Source organism: Myotis daubentonii, chromosome 6, assembly GCF_963259705.1.
Source record: "Myotis daubentonii chromosome 6, mMyoDau2.1, whole genome shotgun sequence".
Classification (NCBI taxonomy): domain Eukaryota; kingdom Metazoa; phylum Chordata; class Mammalia; order Chiroptera; family Vespertilionidae; genus Myotis; species Myotis daubentonii.
The window spans coordinates 96,902,787-96,926,290 of record NC_081845.1 but is presented as its reverse complement, the minus strand read 5'-3'; the positions used below and the strand labels follow the sequence as shown (position 1 = coordinate 96,926,290).

Below are 23,504 nucleotides of genomic sequence, written 5' to 3'. Positions count from 1 at the left end.
TCTCTCTCATCATTGATGTTTCTATCTCTCTCCTTCTCCTTTCCTCTCTGAAATCAATAAAAATATATCTTAAAAAAATAAGTGGTAATACATTTCTTTGCATGAATTCAATAAGACCTGTTTCCAATTGTGGTTTTATTAACCAAGACTTGACTGGAATGTCATGTCTGAGAGAGTCACGCCAGGAGTCTGGATGTCACCAGAAAGCTTTAAGGAATGAAGCCAATAAGAGCACCTTGGAGAAAGCCTGCTACCTTGTTTGGTCACCTTGCTTGGTTCATAGCAGTCTTTCCAGGTAAGGAATGAAGGTTGCTTTCCTGAGAGATGGCAGGAAAAGCACCTCAGGATACCATTGGGGACCTGAGGAATTCACCCATATCTACAGGTATTGCAGGCAAACCTGATGGCAGCTAGGTGGCTCAGCGTCTTTCCCTTGTGGGGCTAATTAAAGCTTGATTATGAAATTTCAAAGCATATCTTTTTAAAATAGTCTGTGTGATCAACTGTTATTTTAAATTATGTGTTGGCAAGTTGCCTTATATTTAAAAATAGGAAAAAAAAAAAGCCTGATTGTGTTATGCCAAATGATAGCAACATGAAGTCCTAATTTATTGTTCCTGATTGTTTTCCTGACGTCTGTGAACACTGGTACCTCCCTGTCCCTGAGCCCCCAGGAGCACCTGTTGCTTCTGGTGCAATGCCTTCTCCCAAGGTGTTGGCCACCATCTCACCCAAGGCCCCCTTCCAGTTCTTCCTTCTCTGAGTTAAATCGAAAGAGCACTACTGTCTCTCCTTAACCCTTGCTTGAGCTCCAAACCAGATATTTTTGCTGTGATTTTTTTTCTAATGCCTCTCCCCAAAAGGTGAGCTGCCATTTTAGGAAATTGGACCAGACACCAACTTGGGGGCTTTATATCAAACCTCAAACCCATCTCTTCCTGTGTGGGGGTGCAAATCTCTGAAGCTCTCACTCCCACCCCTAATCTGCATGGAAAATGTACTGTGACCCCACCTTCGCCCCCAACTGCCCTTGCCTTTGGTGTGAGATGTTTCCTAGTTCACCCTGAGCTCCTCACCCCTCTGCCAGCCAACCCCCAGCCAGCAATAAGAGGCCAAACCAGGGCCTCCTATCTATAATCCCTGCCTCCATCCCACACTGCCCCTAGGGAACACTCGGTTTCCCTCAGCTGTCCACATACTGTAGCATTCACTCTCCATCTCTCATCTTCTCACCTGTGGTGGTTTATGGGTGTGATGGGGTTTTTAAGATTATTATAAACCAGTAAAAAGAAAAAAGTCACCTTTCAAAAAAAAACTGCAAACAATCATGCCAAATTGTGACTAGACTTAATACAGTAAATAAATTGGTCTTAAGTTGGCTCTTTAATAAAAATGAGGGTGATTTTAGGGAGAAAAATTGTGTTTCAATAGGAAATTATTAGAACTGAAGTGTTTTTCCTTCCACCAGACCATTTGTTGTAATTCTTGCTGTTCTAACTTTTGCCCAATAAAAATAAATTTTATAACACAGTGTGTCTCCAGCAGGTTACAAGCCCTACTCACACTCAGGGAACACCACCTCTAGACACCATTGCCACCTTCTTCCGTGCCCAGGCCTCATCGTCCCTCTGACAGAGAGCAAGGATCGCTTGGCTCTAAAGGAAAACCTTCGCCCCTCCTCAGCAGGAAGCAGTTACAGAAGAGACCCTGCGCCCCTTTTCTCTGAAAGAATTCAGAGCCAAGACCCTTGAGGGGTGTGGTGGGCAGTTAGACAGATGTGAGAAGAGCAGGACGATGGGCCAACCGGAGGAGAAGTGGACGGGACCCTGAGACGTGCTTCTCACCACTCAACTGCTCTGAAGCCTGCAGTGGAGGAACCTGTGCAGAACTGACCTTTACATTTGTTGAGTAGGAGTTGGATACCCTTTGCTAATATATAGAATTATTCTATTCATTTTGGGAAGAAAGTCATAGATGGAGATCTTTTATATGTTGGGACCCATGGTCTGGGAAAAGGATGCAGAAATGTTTTCTCTGAAGGTTGCTGCAGTAGCTTCCTGCGGTGAATTTCTGACTTTCACTCCGTGTTCTAGTTATTGTCTTTCAGTATCTAATGACTTCAATATGAATTGTTCTGATGATTGCACCCTCCCTTATAGCAATGGGCATACTGAGCTGCTGGCTGGTTGGTTTCTGATATGTGGGGTAACAGCATGGGGAGTGCCTGTTCCTTAAGATGACTGACTGTCTTTATGCCTTAGAAACATCACAGGGTCTGAACCAAAAGAGACTTTCTCGAGGCCGTGGCAACAGACTGCAATGACGATCTCCACCTGGGAAGCCCTACTGGATATATTGCTGTAACCATTTTTGTTATGCTGGTAACGGTAGGCTCCCTTAGTGTAGAAGTGCCCTGCTGGCTTGTAGCAGGGTAAAAGCCCTGAATGCCACCTCCAGGGCCATACAGGGGATAAATCAAGAGCTGAGCCAGGTCAGGGAGGCAGTTCTAGAGAATCGGGCAGCAATAGATTATTTGCTGTTGCGGCATAACCCTGGTTGTGAGGAATTTAAAGGAATGTGCTGTTTTAATCTTTCTGACAATTCTCAGTTGATGGAAAACATATCCAAGATCCTGCATTTGGTGTGTTCCATCCCTGGGACCAGCTTTCAAGGCAGGAGCAGATACAGTTCAGCAGGATGAGGCTTTTCTTCTAAAACTGATCTCATAGTGCTCGCTTCGGCAGCACATATACTAAAATTGGAACGATACAGAGAAGATTAGCATGGTCCCTGCACAAGGATGACACGCAAATTCGTGAAGCGTTCCACATTTAAAAATAAATAAATAAAATAAAATAAAACTAATCTCACAGATATGAGATTATAGAAATAGCAGTGGGGAATGTTAGGGACAAATATAGAATATTGGGTACTAAGTGTGGTTATGGAAAATATTAATCATGTGCTGTTAACCATGATTGCCTTGTGTTGGTTAAAGAAAGGACATTGTAACATGGTGCTGTAGAAGACCAAAGAAACCCAAGCGACGCTTAGAGAAATGGAGTTACACAGCTTTATTACGCTGGCCATCTCAGAGGAGCCGCCTCCAGAGTCTGAGCAAACCAATATGGCGGAATCCCGTCTTTTATTCCCTTTGGTGTCTTTGTCCCCCAAATATGGATGGGGACTTCCTGACCTTTCGCGGGCTTTGCAAAAAGCCCCAGGTGTTGGGGGTCTTGAGGCCATACCTAAGGGCCTGGCCTGGCGCCAGCGCTGATAACCCCTCCGGGGGCTGTGTCATGGTTTATGGCTTCTGTGAAAGGTGAGCATTCAGGTTACACGTCTTGCAAGACCAGTTTGTGGAGAAAGGGGCAGTGACTTAATTATAGGTGATCAAGAAGAATGTACATTAGATTGCTGGTCCCCCCCCCCCCCAACATCAGGGTTACATTGGAATTAGCCTTTTAGCCTTCTCACTGGCTGGGAGTTGTGTACCCCCAGGACTGGGAGTCGACCTTGGACCTGGGAGTCGACCTTGGACCTGGGAGTCAATCTTTCTTTTTTCTTTTCTTTATTGATTAAGGTATTATTTATGTGTCCTTATCCCCCCTCTGCCCCCCACCCCACACTCATGCCCTCGCCCCCTGGTGTCTGTGTCCATTGGTTAGGCTTATATGCTTGCATACAAATCCTTTGGTTGACATCTCCCCCTTACCCCCAGCCTCCCCTACCTTCCCTCTGAGGTTGGATGGTCTGTTCCATGCTTCTCTGTCTCTGGATCTGTTTTTGTTCATCAGTTTATGTTGTTCATTATATTCCACAAATGAGTGAGATCATGTGATATTTATCTTTCTCTGACTGGCTTATTTTGCTTAGCATAATGTTCTCCATGTCCCTGCATGCTGTTGCAAATGGTAAGAATTCCTTCTTTTTTACAGCAGCATATCTTTTTTCTTTTTCTTTTTTGTTTTTTTAAAGGCCTTTGGGGTACTGCAGGCACTTCTTCTTCTTCTTCTTTTTTTTTTAATACATGTTATTGATTTTTTACAGAGAGGAAGGGAGAGGGACAGAGAGCCAGAAACATCGATGAGAGAGAAACATCGATCAGCTGCCTCCTGCACGCCCCCCACTGGGGATGTGCCCGCAACCAAGGTACATGCCCTTGACCGGAATCGAACCCGGGACCTCTCAGTCCGCAGGCCAACGCTCTATCCACTGAACCAAACCGGTTCTGGCTCTTTTTTTTTTTTTAATATTTTTTTTATTGATTTCAGAGAGGAAGGGCGGGGGTGGGGGGAGGGAGAGATGGAAACATCAATGATGAGAATCACTGATTGGCTGCCTCCTGCATGCCCCACACTGAGGATCGAGCCTGCAACCCAGGCATGTGCCCTAGATTGGAATCAAACCTGACCCTTCAGTCCTCAGGCCTACACTGTATCCACCGAGCAAAACCAGCTAGGGCATGGACCTGGGAGTCAATCTTTGGATTTGGTCCATTCTCATTCAAGAACTATTATCATGGAAAGATTAACAACCTTGTTGCCCAAACAATGGGGCCCACCCCAGCCTGCATAGCCTACTTTCCCAGGTCTGTAATCCCTACTTCCCCATGCAATCTTGGTTTTACCCTATATAAGCAGCTGGCTTATGGGGGCTGCAGAGCAGAATTTTGTGGATGACCTGATGCTCTCCCATCCTGCAGGCAATACTGGAATAAATGCTCATATATGATTCAACCCTGTCTCTGCTTAATTGGCTCAAGTAGTGACAGGCAGCGCGGACCCATTGGTTGTCCAGTTACAAAGAAGTTATGTATGTTCTCTTTATCTTACAACGTAAGACTTACACCATTAATCTAGGACAGTACAAAAAGCATTACAGGCATATGGAAACAAAATTCTACCTGCCCCAATAAAGACTACCAACAAGCTAAACCAGGGGGCCAGGAGAAGGCAAGAGGAAACAACTGGCCAAACCGATTTGGCTCAGTGGATAGAGCATCGGCCTGCGGACTCAAGAGTCCCAGGTTCGATTCCGGTCAAGGGCATGTACCTTGGTTGCAGGCACATCCCCACTGGGGGGTGTGCAGGAGGCAGCTGATTGATCTCTCTCATCGATGTTTCTAACTCTCTATCCCTCTCCCTTCTTCTCTGTAAAAAATCAATAATATATATATATATATATATATATATATATATATATATATATATAGAGAGAGAGAGAGAGAGAGAGAGAGAGAGAGAGAGGAAACAACTGCCCTGAGTCCCAACTCTATCCCAGATGGAAGGGCCACATCAAGTCCTAGTAAGCACCCCAATTATAGTAAAGCTCCCGGGGATACCCAGTGGGGTCCATTTATCTCAAGTGTAATCTATTTCCTGTGAGTCCCTACAGGAATCTCAACCTGAGACCTACTCTTGTGAACCTACTGGGGACCTCAAGCTCCTCTTCAAGAAACAAAAGCCTGTTATAGAGAAGTAATGTCATGACTGGGCTTTAATATAATTGACCTCCCTCCACTGACCTTCTTGTCAAATGTGTCACTTCCAGAAAACAGTAATTTGATACAAGATGATGACACTTCAAGAATTCCAGCTCACCCCCACTTTAGAAGAATCAGCCAACAGCCTCTGTGTTCCAGTCTCAGATCCCATTCCCTGGTCTCCCTTAGCTCAGGCAGCGAAAGACTTCCACACCCGACACAGTCAGGGACTATGGCCATTGTCAGCATGAAACTGTTGCAGAAAAAAAGACCATCCTCCCTCATCAACCCTAAAAGACTTTAGCAATGGAAGTCTCTGAGCAGAGAATGGGGCAGGATAGTAAGAAGCTAGGAAAATTCCTGGGCACGTGGAAGGGGAAACAGACAAGAAAATAAAACAAGGCCAAACAGTTTGGGCAGCTTGCAGCTAACCTGTGAGTCACGACCTTATCTTCCCCAACCAAGGACACTTGAAAGCAAATGGTTTATATCTCTCCTCCCTAACCAGAGACTATGTGAAAGGGGGGAGGAGGGGAAGAGGGAGAGTTTTAACTCACCCAGTGAACTAAGAAGTCAGCAGTCTTGGAACTTGCCCAGATAAAATTGCCAGATGTTATCATAAATTCTGGAAAAGCCACAACAAAGTAAAAGGGGGACCTTGAAATCTGGTCTGTTGCCTGAGATATCTGGCAACTTTAAACCTGTAGACAGAAAAGTATAAAACCCTTAAACTTCCACCAGGCAGGGCACTCAGACTAGCTGGGTACCCGCTTATGCTATATGCCAAGTGTATTTTTAATAAATTTGCTTGCTTTGCTACCTTAATAAATCTGCTTGCTTTGCTACAACACTGCTGTCGCTCATCTGAAATCTTATGAGATTGACAAGAGCCAAGGAGGGGACAGCCCTCCCCATCTGACTCAGGGAACTGTCTTCTAATAGCATCACGTTTTCAGATGCTATTAGAAGACAGTCATATGATATCAACGCGGGCTGGGGAAATGGTGCCATTAATAGAGACGGGGGAGCAGGTTTTCAGTGGCATTGCATCTATTTGGTTAGGAACATGCTGAGTTTAGAGGACCAGCAGCATGGTCCACGTGGATGTGTTCCACAGGCCCTGGAAGAATGTCTGCATATAAACATGTAGGTTAGAGAATGTCTTAATCAACTCGGGCTGCTGTAACAAAAGGCCATATACTGGATGGCTTATAAACAACAGACATTTATTTCTCACAGTCAGTTCTGGAGGCTGGAAAGTCTAAGATCAAGGCACCACCAGATCCAGTGTCTGCTGAAACACTTCTGACTCATATACAGCTGTCTTCTAACTTTGTCCTTACTTGGTGGACGGGGCAGGGAGCTCTCTGTAGTTTCTTATACTCATCCCATTCATAGCAGTCCATCCTCATGACCTAAGCACCCCCCAAAGGTCCCACCATCACATTGGGGATCAAGTTTCAACCTGAATTTGGGGGGAACACAAACATTCAGTCTATAGCGGAGAAGCATTAGAAATTACTTCTGGGCAGCTCTTCCTCTGGGAAGCACACCCACACCTTTCCCTTCCCCCTCTCCTTGCCACCAGGAACCATACCTTCACTTTTTCCTCTCCCGAGCTCCAAGGGCCCTTCTTTTGGCTCTGTAACCTTTTCCTGACCACATTTCTTCTATGAGTCACTTCCACCTCTATGACTTTCTAAATAAACTTTCTCTTATAATTTGAAAAAAAGAAAGAAATGATTGAGAGTTTGGAGTGGATGAGATTTTCAAGGGAAGGTCTCAAAGAAGGGGGTTAAAATCCAGAATAGGCACTTAGGGGAAGGGAGAAGGAAAAAGAGTGGGAGGAAAATGATTAGAGGTGTGTCTGGAGGTAAAGGGGGGAGAGATGACTTGTCCCTGAACCCTGCCTGGGTGAGTGAGGAATCCAGGGTCAAGGAACAAACATGGGAGGGTTCAGGAAAATGCCATTGAGTTTGGCTCCTGGTAACTTATGGTCATTGGGTACTATTTGAGGGAGCAGTTTCAGTAGAGTAGGGAGTGGAAGCAGATTTTAAAGGGCTAGGAAACAGTGGGCATGAAAGAAAGACAGACAGACACATCTGTGACAACCATGTCCCCTTTCTCAGGCTTGAGACTGAAAGGGGTACAAATGAGTAAGTGGTAAGGAAGTGGAGGTTGCAAATGTGGATTCTTTTTTCAAGGAGTTTGGTGAGGCCCTGGCCAGAGTGGCTCCGCTGGCTCAGTTGGTTGAGAGTCTACCGGTGCAGGTGCACCGAAAGGCCCCCGGTTAGATCCCTGGCCAGGGCACATACCCAGGCTGCAGGTTCGTGTGCAGGACGCAACCAATTGATGCTTCTCTCTAACATCAATGTTTCTCCCCCTCTCCCTTCCTCTCTCTCTAAAATAATCAATTAAAATTTTTTTAAAGAAGTTTGATGAGGAAGGCACATTCAACCCGAAATGTCTAAAAAAACGTTCCCCGTGATTTCCACACCCTCCTCCCATGTCTCATCCTGGTGCATGGCTTTCCTCCTAGGTAAACTCCATGAGGTCGGCAAATGTCTCGCCAGCACCCTGCGTGGTATCTGCATGTTGTATGAATGCATGGAGTCAGGGTAGGGTCATGTCCTGCAGGTGTCCAACTGAAGAGACCGAGTCCACTGCTTGTGCCCCTCCCCCCTCCCCAAGAGGCCCCTGGCTGGCCTCAGGGTAGGAAAGGACCACAGGCCCCACTTGGGTTTGAGAGGCTACTGACCTCCTCCCTGGGGCCCTGCGGTAGCTTGACTATGTTCTTTGCAAACTTCATGTTAAAATCCTAATGTGCAGATTTGGGAGGTGATAGGTCCCCAGGGTGGAGCCTTCATGAATGGGGTACGCCCTCGCCCCTTCTGCCGCTTGAGCATGCAATGGGAAGTCTGCAATCCAGAGGGCCTCAGGGGCTCGTGCGGTGCTCTGATCTCAGACTTCCAGCCGCCAGGACCCTGAGAAATAAATTCTGTTGTTTATGAGCACCGGCCTCTGGCATTTAGTGATAGCAACTGGAAGAGGCTGAGACAGGTTTCCGCAGCCCTTCCCTCTGCCTTCCCTGTGCGGGTACAACACGCCACTTAGGGCTCTAATTCAAGTTGTCTGCCACCCTCCAGCCCAGGCAGGAACCTTTTCTCTGCCACCCAACCTCTGGCCAACTTCTTCAGAATGGTCTGCCCTCTCCTTCCCTCCTGACTTTCTGGGGTTCTGGGGAGAGAGCTCTGGGTCTCCTGGTACCTCTCCCTCTCCACAGCCTGAAGCCCAGTGGGGAGGGAGTGGAAAGATGTGCTGCGGAAAGAAATCCTCCCCGAGAACGGACCCCAAGGTCTTCCCGGGCAGGATCCCAGGGATCCTTCCCCCTGCGTGTGCGTCTCTCTCTGGTGTCCTGAGACCTGTCCGTCTCCTTCCCCCTCACACCCCAAGGGGAAATGGGGAGAGATGAAAGGGGGACCCAAAGAGCAGGGTCTTTGTTAGTCATCGGAATTCCGGGTGATAAATCCACTGAGACTCTTTAATATTGGCTTTCAGAAATTCACACTCACACTCACACACAGACCAGAACAAGGCGGGGCTGCCGGGGGGCGGGAGCGGGCTCCCTCCGGACACCGGCAGGCCCGCAGCCTGGGTTCCCTTCGCCCGGCTGCTCGGGAATATTTACAGGGACCCGCACGGTATCTTCTTCCCAGAGGGAAGGGTCCTAAACTGGGAGCCTCCCAAACGCCATCCCAAGAAACAAAACAAAAATAGAGGTTCTGGGATTAGCAAGAAACTCGGCGGAGATGGGGTGGAGGAGACAAGAAACCGCCGGCAAATACGGGAGCGCGCGGGAGCCGTGGCTGCGCCGCGGCTGGGTCCTCACGCCGCGAGAACGGGAGGAGTCTGTCGGTCTGGGGTCGAGGCGCGGTGCCCCAAACCCAATCGCCGGCCCGAAGCACCCCGCGAGGAAGAGAAGAAGGCGGAGCCTGCCGACCTGGAGGCGGGGGTTTTCAGAGCCGGGGCGGAGCCTATGGAGGAGGCGGGGCTTGCGGGACCAGGCTCCCGGCTCCGCGAAGGACCCTCCCGCAGCTTCCCCGGGGGCGCTGCTTTTAGCGGGGAGGGGAGTCTGGGGCGCCTGGGGCCTGGTGTTTGGCTGGGACCCAGGGACGCGGCGTCCTTGGGAGTGTGGGCTTCGGCGCGGTTCCTGAGGAACTGGATTCGGAGCGTGCCCGCACCGCGAGGGCTTCCGCGGAGGCCGAGCTTAGGGCGCATCCCAGTCCGGCAGCCCCGGGGGCGGGTGTGCAGGGCGCCCCGGGGGTCCGCGGCGGGAGCGCAGGCCGCGCTGAGGTGGAGGGGCGCAGGGCGGCGCCGGGCCGGGGGCGTCCTCACGGATCCCAGTAGTTCTCGTGGTGCTGCGCGGCGATGATGATGACCACGGTGAGGATGGTGCAGAGCACCATGGCCGCGATGCCCACCGCCAGGGAGATGAAGGAGAAGTTCCGCGCCTCGCGCGAGGCGATCTCGGCCGACACCATGTCTCCGCGCGCCAGGGCCGTGCGCACCTGCGGGCGGCGGCGGGGAACGGGTCAGAGAACGGCCGCCCGCCCGCGCGTAGGCCGCAGCCCCCCTCCAAGTTGCTCCCCGACGCCCGGCTCCTGGGATGAGAAGCCGAGTGAGCCTCCTCTCCGAACGCCCCATACACACCTGCACCGCCTTGAAAATAGCGATGATGCCCGTGGGCCAGAAGCAGCAGATGGTGGTCAGCACTGCGATGGGCATGTAGTCGTGCGGCGGGCGCCTGGGCTCCAGCAGGGCCAGCCCCGGGCCCTGCGGCGGCGCGGGCAGCGTGGAGGGGACTCCCGCGCCCCCCGGGGTCCCGCCTGCATAGGGCTGTGTAAGGAAGGGGGACGGCGTCATGCGGACCCTCTGGGCCCCACAATGGTCCGCTTTTGGAAGAGCGATTCTTAAAGCACAATTCTTGCACATTGCTTCCAGAACACCCATACATTCCACCGAGGCCCGCTCCTCCCTCCATGGTTGCCATTAACCCCACATCCTCGGGGTTACTCCAACTTCCCTCCCCCAAGGCATGCCCCTCCGGCGCTGCCACGCCTCACTTCAAACCTTGTTTCTTCCCTCCAGGCCCCTACCTGGCCTCTCCCCTCACTCAGTCCCCGGTTTCTGCTCCCTCCGCTGTTCTGTTCCCGCTCCCAGGCCGTGGTCTCTGCCCTCACTGGCTGCCAGACCCCCTCCCCGCAGGCCTCTCCCTAGCCCCCTCCTCCCCCGCCTCTCCAGGCCTTACCCTAGGCCGCAGGTCCCCTGGCCAGTTTCCCCATCCCACCAGCGCCCAGGGTGTCCCCATCGCGCCCTCCCCCCTCCCAGGCCCCGGTCGCCGCACTCACCGCGCCCACAGGGTAGACCGGCACGTAGGCGGTGCAGGGCTGCAGCTGCAGGGGGTACCCGGGGGCCACGTAGCCCCCCAGCGGCAGCGTGCCCACCGCCCCGGGGTGCGTCGGCACCACGAAGCCGGGGGCCTGGGCGGTGTGCGAGGGCGCCGGCGGGGGCGGGGCGGCGGCGGCGGGCGGCGGCGGGGGCAGCGGGCCCTCGAAGCGCGTCTCCTGCAGGTAAGGGTCGGGTGGCATGCGGGGCAAGGTGGCGCAGCCGGGCGGGGGCGCCCCCGAGGCCGCGCCGGGCGGGGCGTGGTGCGGGGGCCGCGGCAGAGTGGCGGAGAACGAGGGCCCGCGCGCGGCGGAGGCCCCGGACGCCGCCAGGCCGCCGGCCCCGAGGCGCGGGAGGGTGGCGGTGCCCGACTGGTGGTAGTGGTGGTGGTGGTGGTGGTGCGCGGAGGGCGCCGCCTGCGGGGGCGGGGCGGGGGGCTCGGCGGGCGGCTGCGGGGCGTTGTAGGGCGGCGGAGAGGTGTGAGGGACCGAGTCCGGGAGGCCTGGGGCGGTGAGCCGAGGCGAGGGTCCAGGGGCAGACAAGAGCGAGATGGGGAGGGTTAGGGGGAGACACAGAGGGTCCGGGATGGAGAAAGACAGTGGGAGAGACAGAGGAGACAGGTGAGAAGCCATCTCGTTTTGGGGGCAGGAGTGGGCTTGTATCTAGGCCATCTGTGCTCCCGCACTTCTGTCTTTCTATCTAGTTTTGAGGTCACAACTCTGCTCTTCACAGCACGGGGCCCACGGCGTTCACAGCGGAGCCGGCGCCTGCTTGGCTGTGGCTGCCTCGGGCCTGGCTCTCGGAGCTCGTCCTGCGCGTGTACATGTAGCCATGCAACACGGCTTTAACGTGTGTCAGCTCAGCACTGTGCAAGCCAAGCCGGCTGCCACGGTCCACCCTGCCGTTCCTCGGGGGGAGGGGAATCTCAGTGCTTCCTTTAGGGCTGACAAAGGAGGGTCTGCTGGATTTTACTCCCCTAACAACCCGCATGTGATGGTGTCTCCATACGTCCCCACTGGATGTCCCCATGCCAGCCAGTGCCATCTGTCCATCTGTCACTCCCCACGATGCTATCCCTGCAGCACCTGGCTGATGCTAAGCCACTCTCTCCGACTTCCCTTACTGCTTCAGCCTACCCCCTGCTGCCCACGTTGGCAGGGACAGAGGCTGGAGCTGGAAGGAGGAAGGAAGAGAAGGAAGAGGAGGGGGTCTAGGGGTGGCTGAGAGCTGAGAGACCCGCTAGGAAGAGGTACGGGAGGGGGTTGGAGCTGGGGGGGGGGGGGGGCGTCAGGAGACCGTAGAGGGAGTGGGAGGTTTGGCCGTGGCTTTTTACCTGACTTTTCTGATGACATGCTTGCAGTCTCTGTCTCGCTGGGTCAGGGTCTCTGTAGCTGGAGTCGGGGGTCTCCAACTGGAGCTGGAGTCTGGGTGCAGGGATTGCGCAGCCAGCAGCGAGCGCAAGAGATGGAGAGAAGACAGCCGCGGAGGGTGGGGGTGGGGGGGCAGAGGGAGAACAGGGAGGGGGGGAGAGCTTAAAGGGACCGAGGCGGGGTTGGGGGAGCTCTTCAGACGTACCCCCACTCGTCTCTCCTCCTCTCACCCTAGCATTCAAGCCCCCAGTTTGGGCTCCCTTGGAGTTGTCATGGAAACAGGGAGGCAAGCAAGACCAGGCAAAGTGGGTGGGACTAAGGAGAGGAAGGAGGGAGAGAGAACACTCTAGAGCCTGTCCCTCGGAGCCGAGCCTGGCTGTAGTGATCAGCTGTGGGAGGAATGGAGTAGGTGCTCCTCAGATTCAAACCCAGCTCCCTGCAGGTCTGGCTCGCTCCAGCGAGGCGGCTCCTTCCCCAGCTTCCCCTGTCAGGCCCCAGATTCTTCTCCCAAATTCTTGCCCCTCCTCTCCTCACTTTAGGAGAGACAACGGTGTATGAGAGAGGTGTGTATGCAGAGTTGAGACGTGCGATGGCCTGGAAAGTTCCCAGGGTTAGAGCTCCAACCCGCCACCCAGGCCTGGGCGAATGGGGAAGATGTACTCCATCCCCTGTTCTCCTTTGCTTCTGGGCTTCTTAGAGTTCCTGGGCCTGCCAGGGTTCAGATCCATTTCTTAACCCCCTCCACTCGCCAAGACACAGTCACTCTCCTCGGCTGTGTCCTTCCCCTTCATGTCTAAACAGAGACACTCAGCTGGGCCAGTCCCAGGCTACAGAGATTTAAATCATGGTTCCTCATTCTGGTTTCTATGGTGTTTGTGGGAGCCCTAACCTGTATCACCACCTCATTCTACACAACTCAGAGCTCAAATTGGTTCGATTGGGAAGTACTTTAGAAGAGCAAAGACCTTGTGAACAAGGGAGGGGTTCAGACAATCTGGGAAGTTCTTTTCTCAAGGAAACACCGTTAAATGCTAAGTCAAAGCTCTAACTGGGGCTCCTGGTGTCCAAGGAACTCAGTAAGTGTCTGGAGGCTTCGATATAAAGAAATGGCAAAGATTTAACCACGGATCTTAGGGCTGGCAAACTGGTAGCACAATTAAGCAATACTTGGAGTGTTCCTGAGGAGGAAGAAAGGCTTATAGGGTACAGTTTTTCAGAAGAATCAGTTCATTCTTAGCCTCTGGATGGGTAGTCCTCTAGCTGACCAGCGGTCTGCACACTGGATGTCAGGTGGTCTGGATATCAGAGTAGTTTCTCAGTTGTCTGGAGGTCTGAGGTATATGCAGGCATTGACGCAGGACTAGAAAGTTCCAAAGTTTAAGTTAAAACAAGAATAGAATCATTTCTTCATACCTCAACCTGCTTACCTTTAGTAACTTAGCAGCTTGGCCATAGTGAGTTCATTTTATTTCATGAACTTCTTCCTGGGTATTGGGTAAGGGTCACAGGTGGAGAGGTGGGGATGCTGGGGGCTGGGAGTCTGGACTGGTGGGAGGGTCTGGGTGGGGAGCCGCCCCAGGAGCTCCCAGCTAAGGGCCAGATTGCGGGGGTCGTTCTGGTTGAAAGTCTGGTCGAAACCACGCTAGCAAGCGTGAGTCAGAGCCGCCTCGGGAGCCCTCCACCCTTCGGGGTGGATCCTTTCTGGGAGCTGCGGAGAGTAGGGCAGGAGAAACTGGGCCAGGCTGCTCTTAGCTCGAGGGGCCAGGAGGACTCTCCGCGCCTCGGGAGACAAGGCACTACACGCACTTCAGGATCAAGAGGTGTAAGAGGCCGAGCCGGGCGGGCTGGCAGGGGCGGGTGGGGCTCGCCTGGACTGGCTCCAGCCCTCGGCAGCGACGGCGAAGCGCGGAGGACTTTCCCCGGGAGAGGACGCCGCGTTCCCTGCGGAGCCGGACCCCAGGGCCCGGCACTGGGGCGAAGGCCTTGTCTCTGTTCCCAGGACCTCTCTGCTGCTTCTCCCTCTCCTCGCCGTCAAAATGAACCGCTCCACCTCTGTCCCCCCCGCTCCCAGGGCGCAATGGAAAGTTCCATGGTTCCTCCGGGCCCCGGCCTGCGTTGCCTGGGACGCTGGCACGGTTGCCAGGGAAAGCCCCGGATATGACGGCTGAGCGCGACCCCGAGCTGCCGCCCCGCTCCCCCCGTCACTCCCGGGCGCACGCCGTCCTCCCTCCCCTCCCCTCCCCCCCGGGCTCCCAGACCCGGGAGGCGTAAACAGCGGGCGGGGCGGGCTCCCGGAGCCGGGCCGGTGGGAGGTGCGCCCTCCCTGGGACCTGGCTGCTGCTCAGAGGTCCTTCCTGCAGAAGCCCGCTGGTGCCCGGCGGGGACGACGCTTTCGGGAGGTCCCCGCCCGGGCGCCCGGGCGCCGCCAGCTGGGGGCGGGGCTTCGGGTGCGCGTCGCTGCGTCTGCGCGGTGGGGGTGTGTTTGCGGGCCGAGGACGGAGTAAGTTAAAAGTTGGCTGTTTTGTGACCCGGACCAGGGGGGCCCGGGCGGGAGAGGCTTGGTAGCGCGGAGTCTGCCCCGAGGGCAGGGGCCGTGGTCCGCGCTCACGAGCACCCCCTCCCCAGGTGAGAGCATGCCGGGGCTCCGGGGGCCGCGGCTGCCCCCTGCGGGGATCCTGCTCGCGCTGCCCTTCCTGCCGCTGCTGCTGCTGCCGGCGGCCCCCGCGCCCCGCCGCGCTTCCTACAAGCCGGTCATCGTGGTGCACGGGCTCTTTGACAGCTCGTACAGCTTCCGCCACCTGCTGGACTACATCAACGAGGTCTGGCCGGGACACCTGGTTGCGGGGCGTTGGGGGCGTCTGCGGTGGCTAGGGAGGACGCGTGCGGAACCGAAAGCCGCCCCTCTGGCCTGCCGGTTCCTCGGGAGCTGGTGCCGGGCTGGGGAGAGTTGGGTGGGGGACGAGACCCCCGGTTCTAGCGGGGCACAGTAGGCACTGGCGCAGCCTGGGGTGGAGGGGAGGGCTTCGCAGCCCACCCCCAGCTGCAGCATTGCCGCTTCCCACAGACACACCCTGGGACTGAGGTCACGGTGCTTGATCTCTTCGATGGGAGAGAGAGCTTGCGGCCCCTGTGGGAACAGGTGCAAGGGTTCCGAGAGGCCGTGGCCCCCATCATGGCAAAGGCCCCTCAAGGGGTGCATCTCATCTGCTACTCGCAGGGTAGGTGACCCCCTAATCCCAAGCCCTGTCTGAAGCTTGATCCTTACCTGAGGGGCACTTCCTAGCGTCCCCTTTTCTGAACCACATTGTCCAGCAGGACCCCGGTGCCTGAGCCCTCCTTTCTGACTTCCCTCAGCCCCTGGGTCTCATCTCTGTATCCTCAGTGGCCACACTGCTACCTGCTCCCTTCCCCATTACCCATGGTTCTTGGCCCTAAGAGATAGTGAGAGGGGCAGTAAAAAACACCCTAGAGTTAGGGTCTGGCTCTTGGCTCTGTCGCTTACGTGGTACGGACCTTTTGCCACAGGACGTGTCTGTTGTCTGGGCCTCAGTCTTCCTTCTGTACGTTTTGGTGGGGGAGGCTGTGGAGACTGTTGGGCTGGCTGTCCCCAAATCCCTGCCCATGTGGTGGTCTGCCCACAGGAGGCCTGGTGTGCCGGGCACTGCTCTCCGTGATGGATGAACACAATGTGGATTCTTTCATCTCTCTCTCCTCCCCACAGATGGGGCAGTATGGAGGTCAGTGGGTACGGTGGGCTTCATAGGGGGCCCTGAGTTTGGGGGGGGGGGTGCCACAAAGGTTTGGGTCTACTTGGCGCCGCTGTTCTCTTGCCAGACACGGACTACTTGAAGTGGCTGTTCCCTACCTCCATGCGGTCTAACCTCTACCGGATCTGCTATAGCCCCTGGGGGCAGGAGTTCTCCATATGCAACTACTGGCATGGTGAGTAGGGGAGGCTAACCTGGACCTCCATGGAGGGGTACCCTGGAGGCTAGGGCCTGCTGCTCCCCCCTCTTCCATAGCCAATAGCAGTAACGATAGTGATAACTTATATTTATTGAGCACAAAATGCTTTATGTGTATCAGCTATTGTCTCAGAAAGTACAGTGTGGTACGGAGGTCAGCAAACTTTTTCTTTAAGGCGCCAAATGGTAAATATTTTTAGTTTTTTAGGCCGTATAGTCTCTGTCACAGCTCATCCGTTCTGGCACGCCTGTGTGAAAGCCGCCATGTGTCTGTTCCGATGAAACTTCCTTTACAGAAACAAGCAGTGGGCCTACTGCAAAAGCCTAAGGTGCTTTTGAAGACCATGGATGCTGGGTCCAGGCTGCTGGAGTTTGAAGTCTGACCCTGCTGGGTGCCTCCGGGTGTTCCTTCGCCTTCCTGTGACTCAGTTTCCCTCAGCTGTAAAAGAATAATATCATACTTACCTTACAGGGTGGTTGTAAGCATTACATAAATTAATGAGGACAGCATACTTTGGACAGTGTCTGGCTCACAGTAGGTGCTAGGTAAAGGAGTTCGCTATCATGTTCACAGTTATTACTGTTGCTGCGTTACATTACTGTTCACCTTGTCTATTACTGAAGCCTCCTGATGGGTCTTCCAGTCTCCGGTCCTGCCTCCTCTCCCTGCTCCTCTGACTGTCTTTCTAAATGCTGTTTGTACCCAGATCCCCACCACGACGACTTGTACCTCAATGCCAGCAGCTTCCTGGCCCTGATCAATGGGGAAAGAGACCATCCCAATGCCACTGGTGAGACCCCAGGCTTCTACTCGGGAGTCATTTTCTGCTTTTCTGACCCGCTGTGTTCCCCCTCCAACCTGCCCGGCCCCCGTGCTGACTCGGGCTCTCTTGCTCCCAAACTGCAGCGTGGCGGAAGAACTTCCTCCGCGTGGGCCGCATGGTGCTGGTCGGAGGCCCTGACGACGGTGTCATTACGCCTTGGCAGTCCAGGTAACGAGGGGCTGCACGGCCTGAAGATTCGCTAAGGCTACCCCCGCATCCCCATCAGTCTTCATCGCATACCTAACACTGGTCCCACTGTCCAGTTAATGCCTGTCGGCCAAGATCCAAACCTGGGAGTCACCCCCAACCCCTTGTATGTAGCCAGTCACTACATCCTGCTGATTCTTTATCCTCTCCATCCCTACCACCCCTAGTTTTATAAAAAAACTTTTAACTTTGAAATAATTGTAGATTCATAGGAAATTGCAAAGATGGTTTAGAGAGGTCCTGTGTACCCTTCACCCAGTTGCCCCAATGGTTGCATCTGATGTAACTATAGCACAGTATCAAAAACAGGAACTTGACATTGGTACAACATGTGCAGACATTCCATGCCCTTTTAATCCATTTCCTGTCACCTCTTTTACTTACCTGGTCTGCTGTGACTGCCTCCTACTCATCCCTTCCACCCTCCTCCTCTGGGAAATCCCGGTCTCCGCCGTGGCACTGTGCGAGCCTCGGTTCCAGATCTCCATGAGTGCTCTGAAGTGTCACTGACCTCCGTAGTCACTCATTGAGCACTGCGTGCCGTGACGCTGTTCTGGCCTGTGAACAGCTGTCAGTGAAGTCTCTGCTGTAATGTAGCTCCCACTCTAGTGGGGGACGGATACCAGATGTAACTGTCTGTGTCAGGTGGGAGTGATAAGGCAGGGGACGGCCGTCAGGAGTGGAGCCTGTTTTAGAGAGTGGCCAGAGAAGTCCTCCGGGAAGAGGTGCCCTTTGCACCGGCCGAGGCGGAAGGAAGGAAATCGGGGAAGGAGTTGTGCAACAGTGTGGGGGAGTAGGCCCGGGAGAAGGACAGCACCTGCATAGGCCCTGGGGCTGTGTGAACAAGGGAGCTGGGGAGAGTGGGAGAGGAGGTTGAAAGAGGTAGCAGGGAGCCGTTATGTTGAGCCTTTGTAGGGCAAAGGCCCTTGACTTCTTTTTTTAAAAAATATACACAACATAAAATTTGCCATTTTTAATGTATGTATGTATTTATTTATTTTTACAGAGAGAGAGAAAGAGAGGGGGAAACATCAATCTGTTGCAGAGAGAGAGAGAGAGAGAGAGAGAGAGAGAGAGAGAGAGAGAGAGATCAATCCGTTGCCTCCTATATGTGCCCTGACCAGGGCTCAAACCGAAAATCTGGGTATGTACCCTGACTGGGAATTGAACCCCACTACCTTTCGGTGTACCGATGACGCTCCAACCAGCGGAGCCACACCAGCCAGGGCAAAATTTGCCATTCTTAAATGCACAGTTCAGTGGCATGAAGTACATTCCATTATTGTGTGACCATCATCACCATCCGTCTCCAGGACTCTTTTTCCTTCCCAAACTGAAATTCCATATCCATTAAACACGAAATCCTAGAGCGTCGGCCTGCGGACTGAAGGGTCCCAGGTTCGATTCCGGTCAGGGGCATGTACCTGGGTTGCGGGCATATCCCCAGTAGGAGATGTGCAGGAGGCAGCTGATCGATGTTTCTCTCTCATCGATGTTTCTAACTCTCTATCTCTCTCCCTTCCTCTCTGTAAAAAATCAATAAAATATATTTTAAAAAAAAGAAAAAAACACACGAAATCCTCAGCCCAGCCTCCCCCAGCCCCCAGCAACCACGACCCTTGACTGTATAGTCTGAGTAAAATGGGAAGACATTGGAGGGTTTTGAGTGAAGGAGTAACATCCCTTATATAACAATAGTAAGAGATGGGATTTATTTGCATTTCATTTCAGATCTACAACCCTATAAAGATAGTGATAGCTTGTAATTACGTAGCACCTTTAAATAAAGCTCAATTTAATCCTCAAAACATCCTTTTTGGAAACTTGGGTGCAAAGAGATGGAATTACTTGCTTGTGCTCATAGAGTTGTAAGTGGTAAAGTCAGGCTTTCTCTCTGTTAACCACATGTTTTCCTGCCTCGCTGCAAAGGAGGTACTTACATAGGGCACGGGAGCAGTAACATGCCCAGCTGCACACGGGGAGTGTGGCAGAGCTGGAGGGCAAATCCGGGTCGATGTGTCCCTGCTGCTCTCCCACGCCTGGCGAAACCCAGCTTCTCCACATGGCCTCCAGGCCTCCAACCCAGCTCCCCGCAGGCCCAGCTGCGCCTCCCTCTGCGCCTTTGCTCTTGCATCCCATTGGCCTGCAGCAGCCTTCCCTAGTCCAGGGTCATGGCGGGGAAGCCTTTGTTGATGCTCTAAACCAGGGGTGCTCTGAAACGGGCAGGCCAGGTAAGGCCCCAGAAATCGTTTGGTCTGGCCTTGCCAAGGCATTAGGGGTGAATTAAATGTTTGACCAAATACAGCAGGCTAATTTTTTTTGTAAATATATTTTATTGATTTTTTACAGAGAGGAAGGGAGAGGGATAGAGAGTTAGAAACATCGATGAGAGAGAAACACGGATCAGCTGCCTCCTGCACACCCTCCACTGGGGATGTGTCCACAACCAGAGTACATGCCCTTGACGGGAATTGAACCTGGGACCCTTCAGTCAGCAGGCCGAGGCTCTATCCACTGAGCCAAACCCGTTAGGGCATACAGCAGGCTAATTTTTAAGTTGATAATTTGGTACGGCCATGGAATTATGTTATAAACTAGAGGCCCAGCGCGTGAAATCGTGTGAGACCCTAGACCCGCCATGCCATGGGACCCATCAGTGCACCTCCTGGTGACCAGCCATTTGGTCGTTGCAGCGTTACGGCCACTGGCCTTTTATAATACAGATATCTAGGTCGCCCACGGCAGAAAAAAGGTTCCCCACCCCTGCTCTGCACTGAGGCAGTGGCTTGTCTCTGCTCCTGTGGCCCATTGGACTTATTAGCATTCGGTTCTTCCTTGCCAGCGTCCAGTTATATATTCTTTTTTTTTTTTTTTAAATATATTTTATTGATTTTTTACAGAGAGGAAGGGAGAGGGAAGGGAGAGAGATAGAGAGTTGGAAACATCGATGAGAGAGAAACATCCATCAGCTGCCTCCTGCCCATCTCCTACTGGGGATGTGCCCGCAACCCAGGTACATGCCCTTGACCGGAATCGAACCCGGGACCCCTCAGTCCGCAGGCCGACGCTCTATCCACTGAGCCAAACCGGTTTCGGCCAGTTATATATTCTTAATGAAAAAACATGTTCAGACCTTTTTAAAAAAATTTTTTTAAATACATGTTTTTATTGATTTCAGAGAGGAAGGGAGAGGGAGAGATAGAAACATCAACGATGAGAGAATCATTGATCGGCTGCCACCTACATGCCCCCTGCTGGGGATTGAGCCCCCAACCTGGGCATGTGCCCTTAACCGGAATTGAACCTGGGACCTTTCAGTCCGCAGGCTGACGCTCTATCTGCTGAGCCAAACCAGCTAGGGCTTAAGACCTTTTTATTTTGAAACAATACCATACTTAAGAAGTTACCAAAGTAGTACAAAGCAATCTCATATACTCGTCACCTAGTGTTTATAAATATATATTTCAGAGAGGGAAGGAGAGGGAGAGAGGTAGGTGCCTCAGTGATGAGAATCATTGATGGGCTGCCTCCCACATGCCCCCTACTGGATGTGTGTGAGCCGTTTGAGAGTAGGTTGAAGACATAGTATCTCTTTATCCCTAAAACTTGAGTATGGTAGTGCATATTTCCTACATACAGGGCGTTTTTTATAAGTCTGCAATACAATGATCAAAATCAGGAAATCAACATTGATATGGTACTCTATAGACCAGCGGTTCTCAACCTGTGGGTCGCGACCCCTTTGGCGGTCAAAGGACTCTTTCACAGGGGTTGCCTAAGACCATCCTGCATATCAGATATTTACATTACAATTCATAACAGTAGCAACTTTACAGTTATGAAGTAGCAACGAAAATAATTTTATGGTTGCGCCCTGACCGGTTTGGCTCAGTGGATGGAGCGTCAGCCTGCGGACTCAAGGGTCCCAGGTTCGATTCCGGTCAAGGGCATGTACCTTGGTTGCAGGCACATCCCCAGTAGGGGGTGTACAGGAGGCAGCTGATGGATGTTTCTCTCTCATCGCTGTTTCTGGCTCTCTGTCCCTCTCCCTTCCTCTCTGTAGAAAATCAATAAAATATTAAAAAAAAAAAAAGTTTTATGGTTGGGTCACAACATTAGGAACAGAAGGTTGAGAACCACTGCTTTATAGACCTTATTCAAATTTTTCTAATTATCTTTTTTTAAAAAAACGTTTCTATTGATTTTAAAAAATAGATATTTTATTGATTTTTTTACAGAGAGGAAGGGGGAGGGATAGAGAGTTAGAAACATCGATGAGAGAGAAACGTCGATCAGCTGCCTCCTGCACACTCCCCACTGGGGATGTGCCCACGACCAAGGTACATGCCCTTGACCGGAATCGAACCTGGGACCCTTGAGTCCGCAGGTCGATGCTCTATCCACTGAGCCAAACCGGTTAGGGCTCTATTGATTTTTTAGAGGAAGGGAGAGGGAGAGAAAGAAACATTGATGAGAGAGAAACATCCACCGGCTGCCTCCTGCACACCCCCTACTGGGGATTGAGCTGGTGACCTCTTGGTTCATGGATCAACACTCAACTGCTGAGCCACACTGGCCTGGCTCTAATTGTCTTTTTTTTAAAATATATTTTTATTGGTTTCAGAGAGGAAGGGAGAGGGAGGAAGAGATAGAAACATCAATGATGAAGCAAGAATCATTGATCAGCTGCCTCTTGCATGCCCCATATTGGAGATTGAGCTGGGCCCTGACCGGGATTGAGCATGTGCCTTGATCGGGAATCGAACCATGATCTCCTGGTTCATAGGTCAACACTCAAACCACTGAGCCACGCTGGCTGGGCTGTCTTTTTAGGGGAAAAAAAAAAAAATCCAGTGTAAGGTCAAACCCAGGATCATGTGTTAAGTTTTCATGTCTTTTTAGCTTCTTAATCTTGACTACTTCCAAGCTCCTCTTGTCCGGACATTGATATTTTTTAAGTGTATGGACCATCTATTTTGTAGAATGTCCCTCAGTTTGGGGGTTCAGTGAAGTGATGCCGTATCTTCCATGCGTCACCTCATGGGGTGCATGATGTCCAGATAAATATTTTTGAGTGTTCTCCCTGCTGCCTGTCTCCCCAACAGGCTGTGAGTTCTTAAAGGATCCTACCCCACCTTGATTTTCTCCAACTCTCCTGATAATGGCCCACCCCCATCTCTTTGTAGCTTCTTTGGTTTCTATGACGCAAATGAGACGGTCTTGGAGATGGAGGAACAACTGGTGAGTGCCTGGGATTTCTTCATGCCCATCCCAGCTGTCTGTAGCCCTCCCTACTGCTGACTCATGAGCTCAGAGGTTCACCCTGGGAAGGGGCCTGAGACACCAGCAGGAATTCACGTCCTCTCTCCCTGTGTCTTTCTCCCATGCCCCTTTACCCTCTCAAAGGTTTATCTTCGGGATTCTTTTGGGCTGAAGACTCTCTTGGCCCGGGGGGCCATCGTGAGGTGTCCCATGGCGGGGATTGCCCACACAGCCTGGCACTCCAACCACACCCTTTACGAGACCTGCATCGAACCCTGGCTCTCCTGAGGACATGCCCAGGGGTCCCGAGGAACTCCTGGGCCCAGAGACCAAGTGGTGGCCTTGGAAAGCGGATGTCAGGCTCCGTTGCGCCTGTGAACATGTCATTGCACACTGCCCCCACCAACCAGGGCTCCCAGGACCCCCTCCTCTGCTCTGTGAATGACAAATCCTGGTCTCCCCCACCTCATGTCTTCAATTGGGGTGGCTCCATGCTCTCCCATCCTCCCAAGACTGAGGTTGGGAAGTGAGAAACCAGGTTTTAAACTTGTGGCTGCTCCTCCATCTCGGCTGTGCAGGAGGGGAACCCAGCCTGCCCACCACAGGGGTCTCCTCCCAGGCTGCTCAGGACACTTTTACTCTGTTCCCGCTGAACTCCCCCATTGTCAGCCCTCTCACCCCCAGGAAGGACTACCCATGAGAGCGGGGTCCAAGGCTCCCCTGTGGGTACAGTTCCATTCTTGAAGTGTCAATGTTGGGGAATATCTGTGGCCTGCGAGGCCCATCTCAGGTTTGGGGATCCCCCAGTCCCTATGTTCAGTGTTGGGGTACTTCCTGGGAGCCTACTTTCTTTGAGGCCCCAGCCCCTCCTTTAGCTAACCTTAAATGGGTGTTACCCTGTATTTATGGAAATAAAGTTCCATTTCCTCAGTGTGGCTTGGCTCAT

General features: G+C 52.9%; 2 protein-coding genes and 1 non-coding gene across 5 annotated transcripts; 2 read left to right on the top strand and 1 right to left on the bottom strand.

The window, feature by feature from the left end:
• The first annotated feature begins 2,728 nt into the window (after positions 1-2,728).
• LOC132237890 (U6 spliceosomal RNA) lies at positions 2,729-2,835 on the top strand. Its single transcript, XR_009453685.1, has one exon. It is a non-coding gene; the product is annotated as a U6 spliceosomal RNA (small nuclear RNA).
• A 6,170-nt stretch (positions 2,836-9,005) lies between these two features.
• PRRT1 (proline rich transmembrane protein 1) lies at positions 9,006-12,408 on the bottom strand. The gene is made up of 4 exons (XM_059702407.1): positions 12,264-12,408; positions 10,894-11,432; positions 10,196-10,381; positions 9,006-10,053 (listed from the first exon to the last, which is right to left on the bottom strand). The coding sequence occupies exons 1-4, from the start codon at positions 12,280-12,282 to the stop codon at positions 9,877-9,879; spliced, it is 921 nt and encodes a 306-aa protein (XP_059558390.1). The 5' UTR covers positions 12,283-12,408; the 3' UTR covers positions 9,006-9,876.
• Positions 12,409-13,934: 1,526 nt separating this feature from the next.
• Positions 13,935-23,488, top strand: PPT2 (palmitoyl-protein thioesterase 2). Of its 3 annotated transcripts, none has more exons than XM_059702423.1 (9): positions 13,935-14,120; positions 14,926-15,119; positions 15,365-15,518; positions 15,942-16,037; positions 16,135-16,242; positions 16,973-17,056; positions 17,173-17,257; positions 22,483-22,537; positions 22,703-23,488. In XM_059702423.1, the coding sequence occupies exons 2-9, from the start codon at positions 14,934-14,936 to the stop codon at positions 22,844-22,846; spliced, it is 912 nt and encodes a 303-aa protein (XP_059558406.1). In that variant the 5' UTR covers positions 13,935-14,120; positions 14,926-14,933; the 3' UTR covers positions 22,847-23,488. The 3 variants fall into 3 exon arrangements, with proteins under 3 accessions (XP_059558406.1, XP_059558404.1, XP_059558407.1); XM_059702421.1 differs by lacking the exon at positions 13,935-14,120 and adding an exon at positions 14,496-14,747; XM_059702424.1 differs by lacking the exon at positions 13,935-14,120 and adding an exon at positions 14,574-14,800.
• Positions 23,489-23,504: the final 16 nt, after the last annotated feature.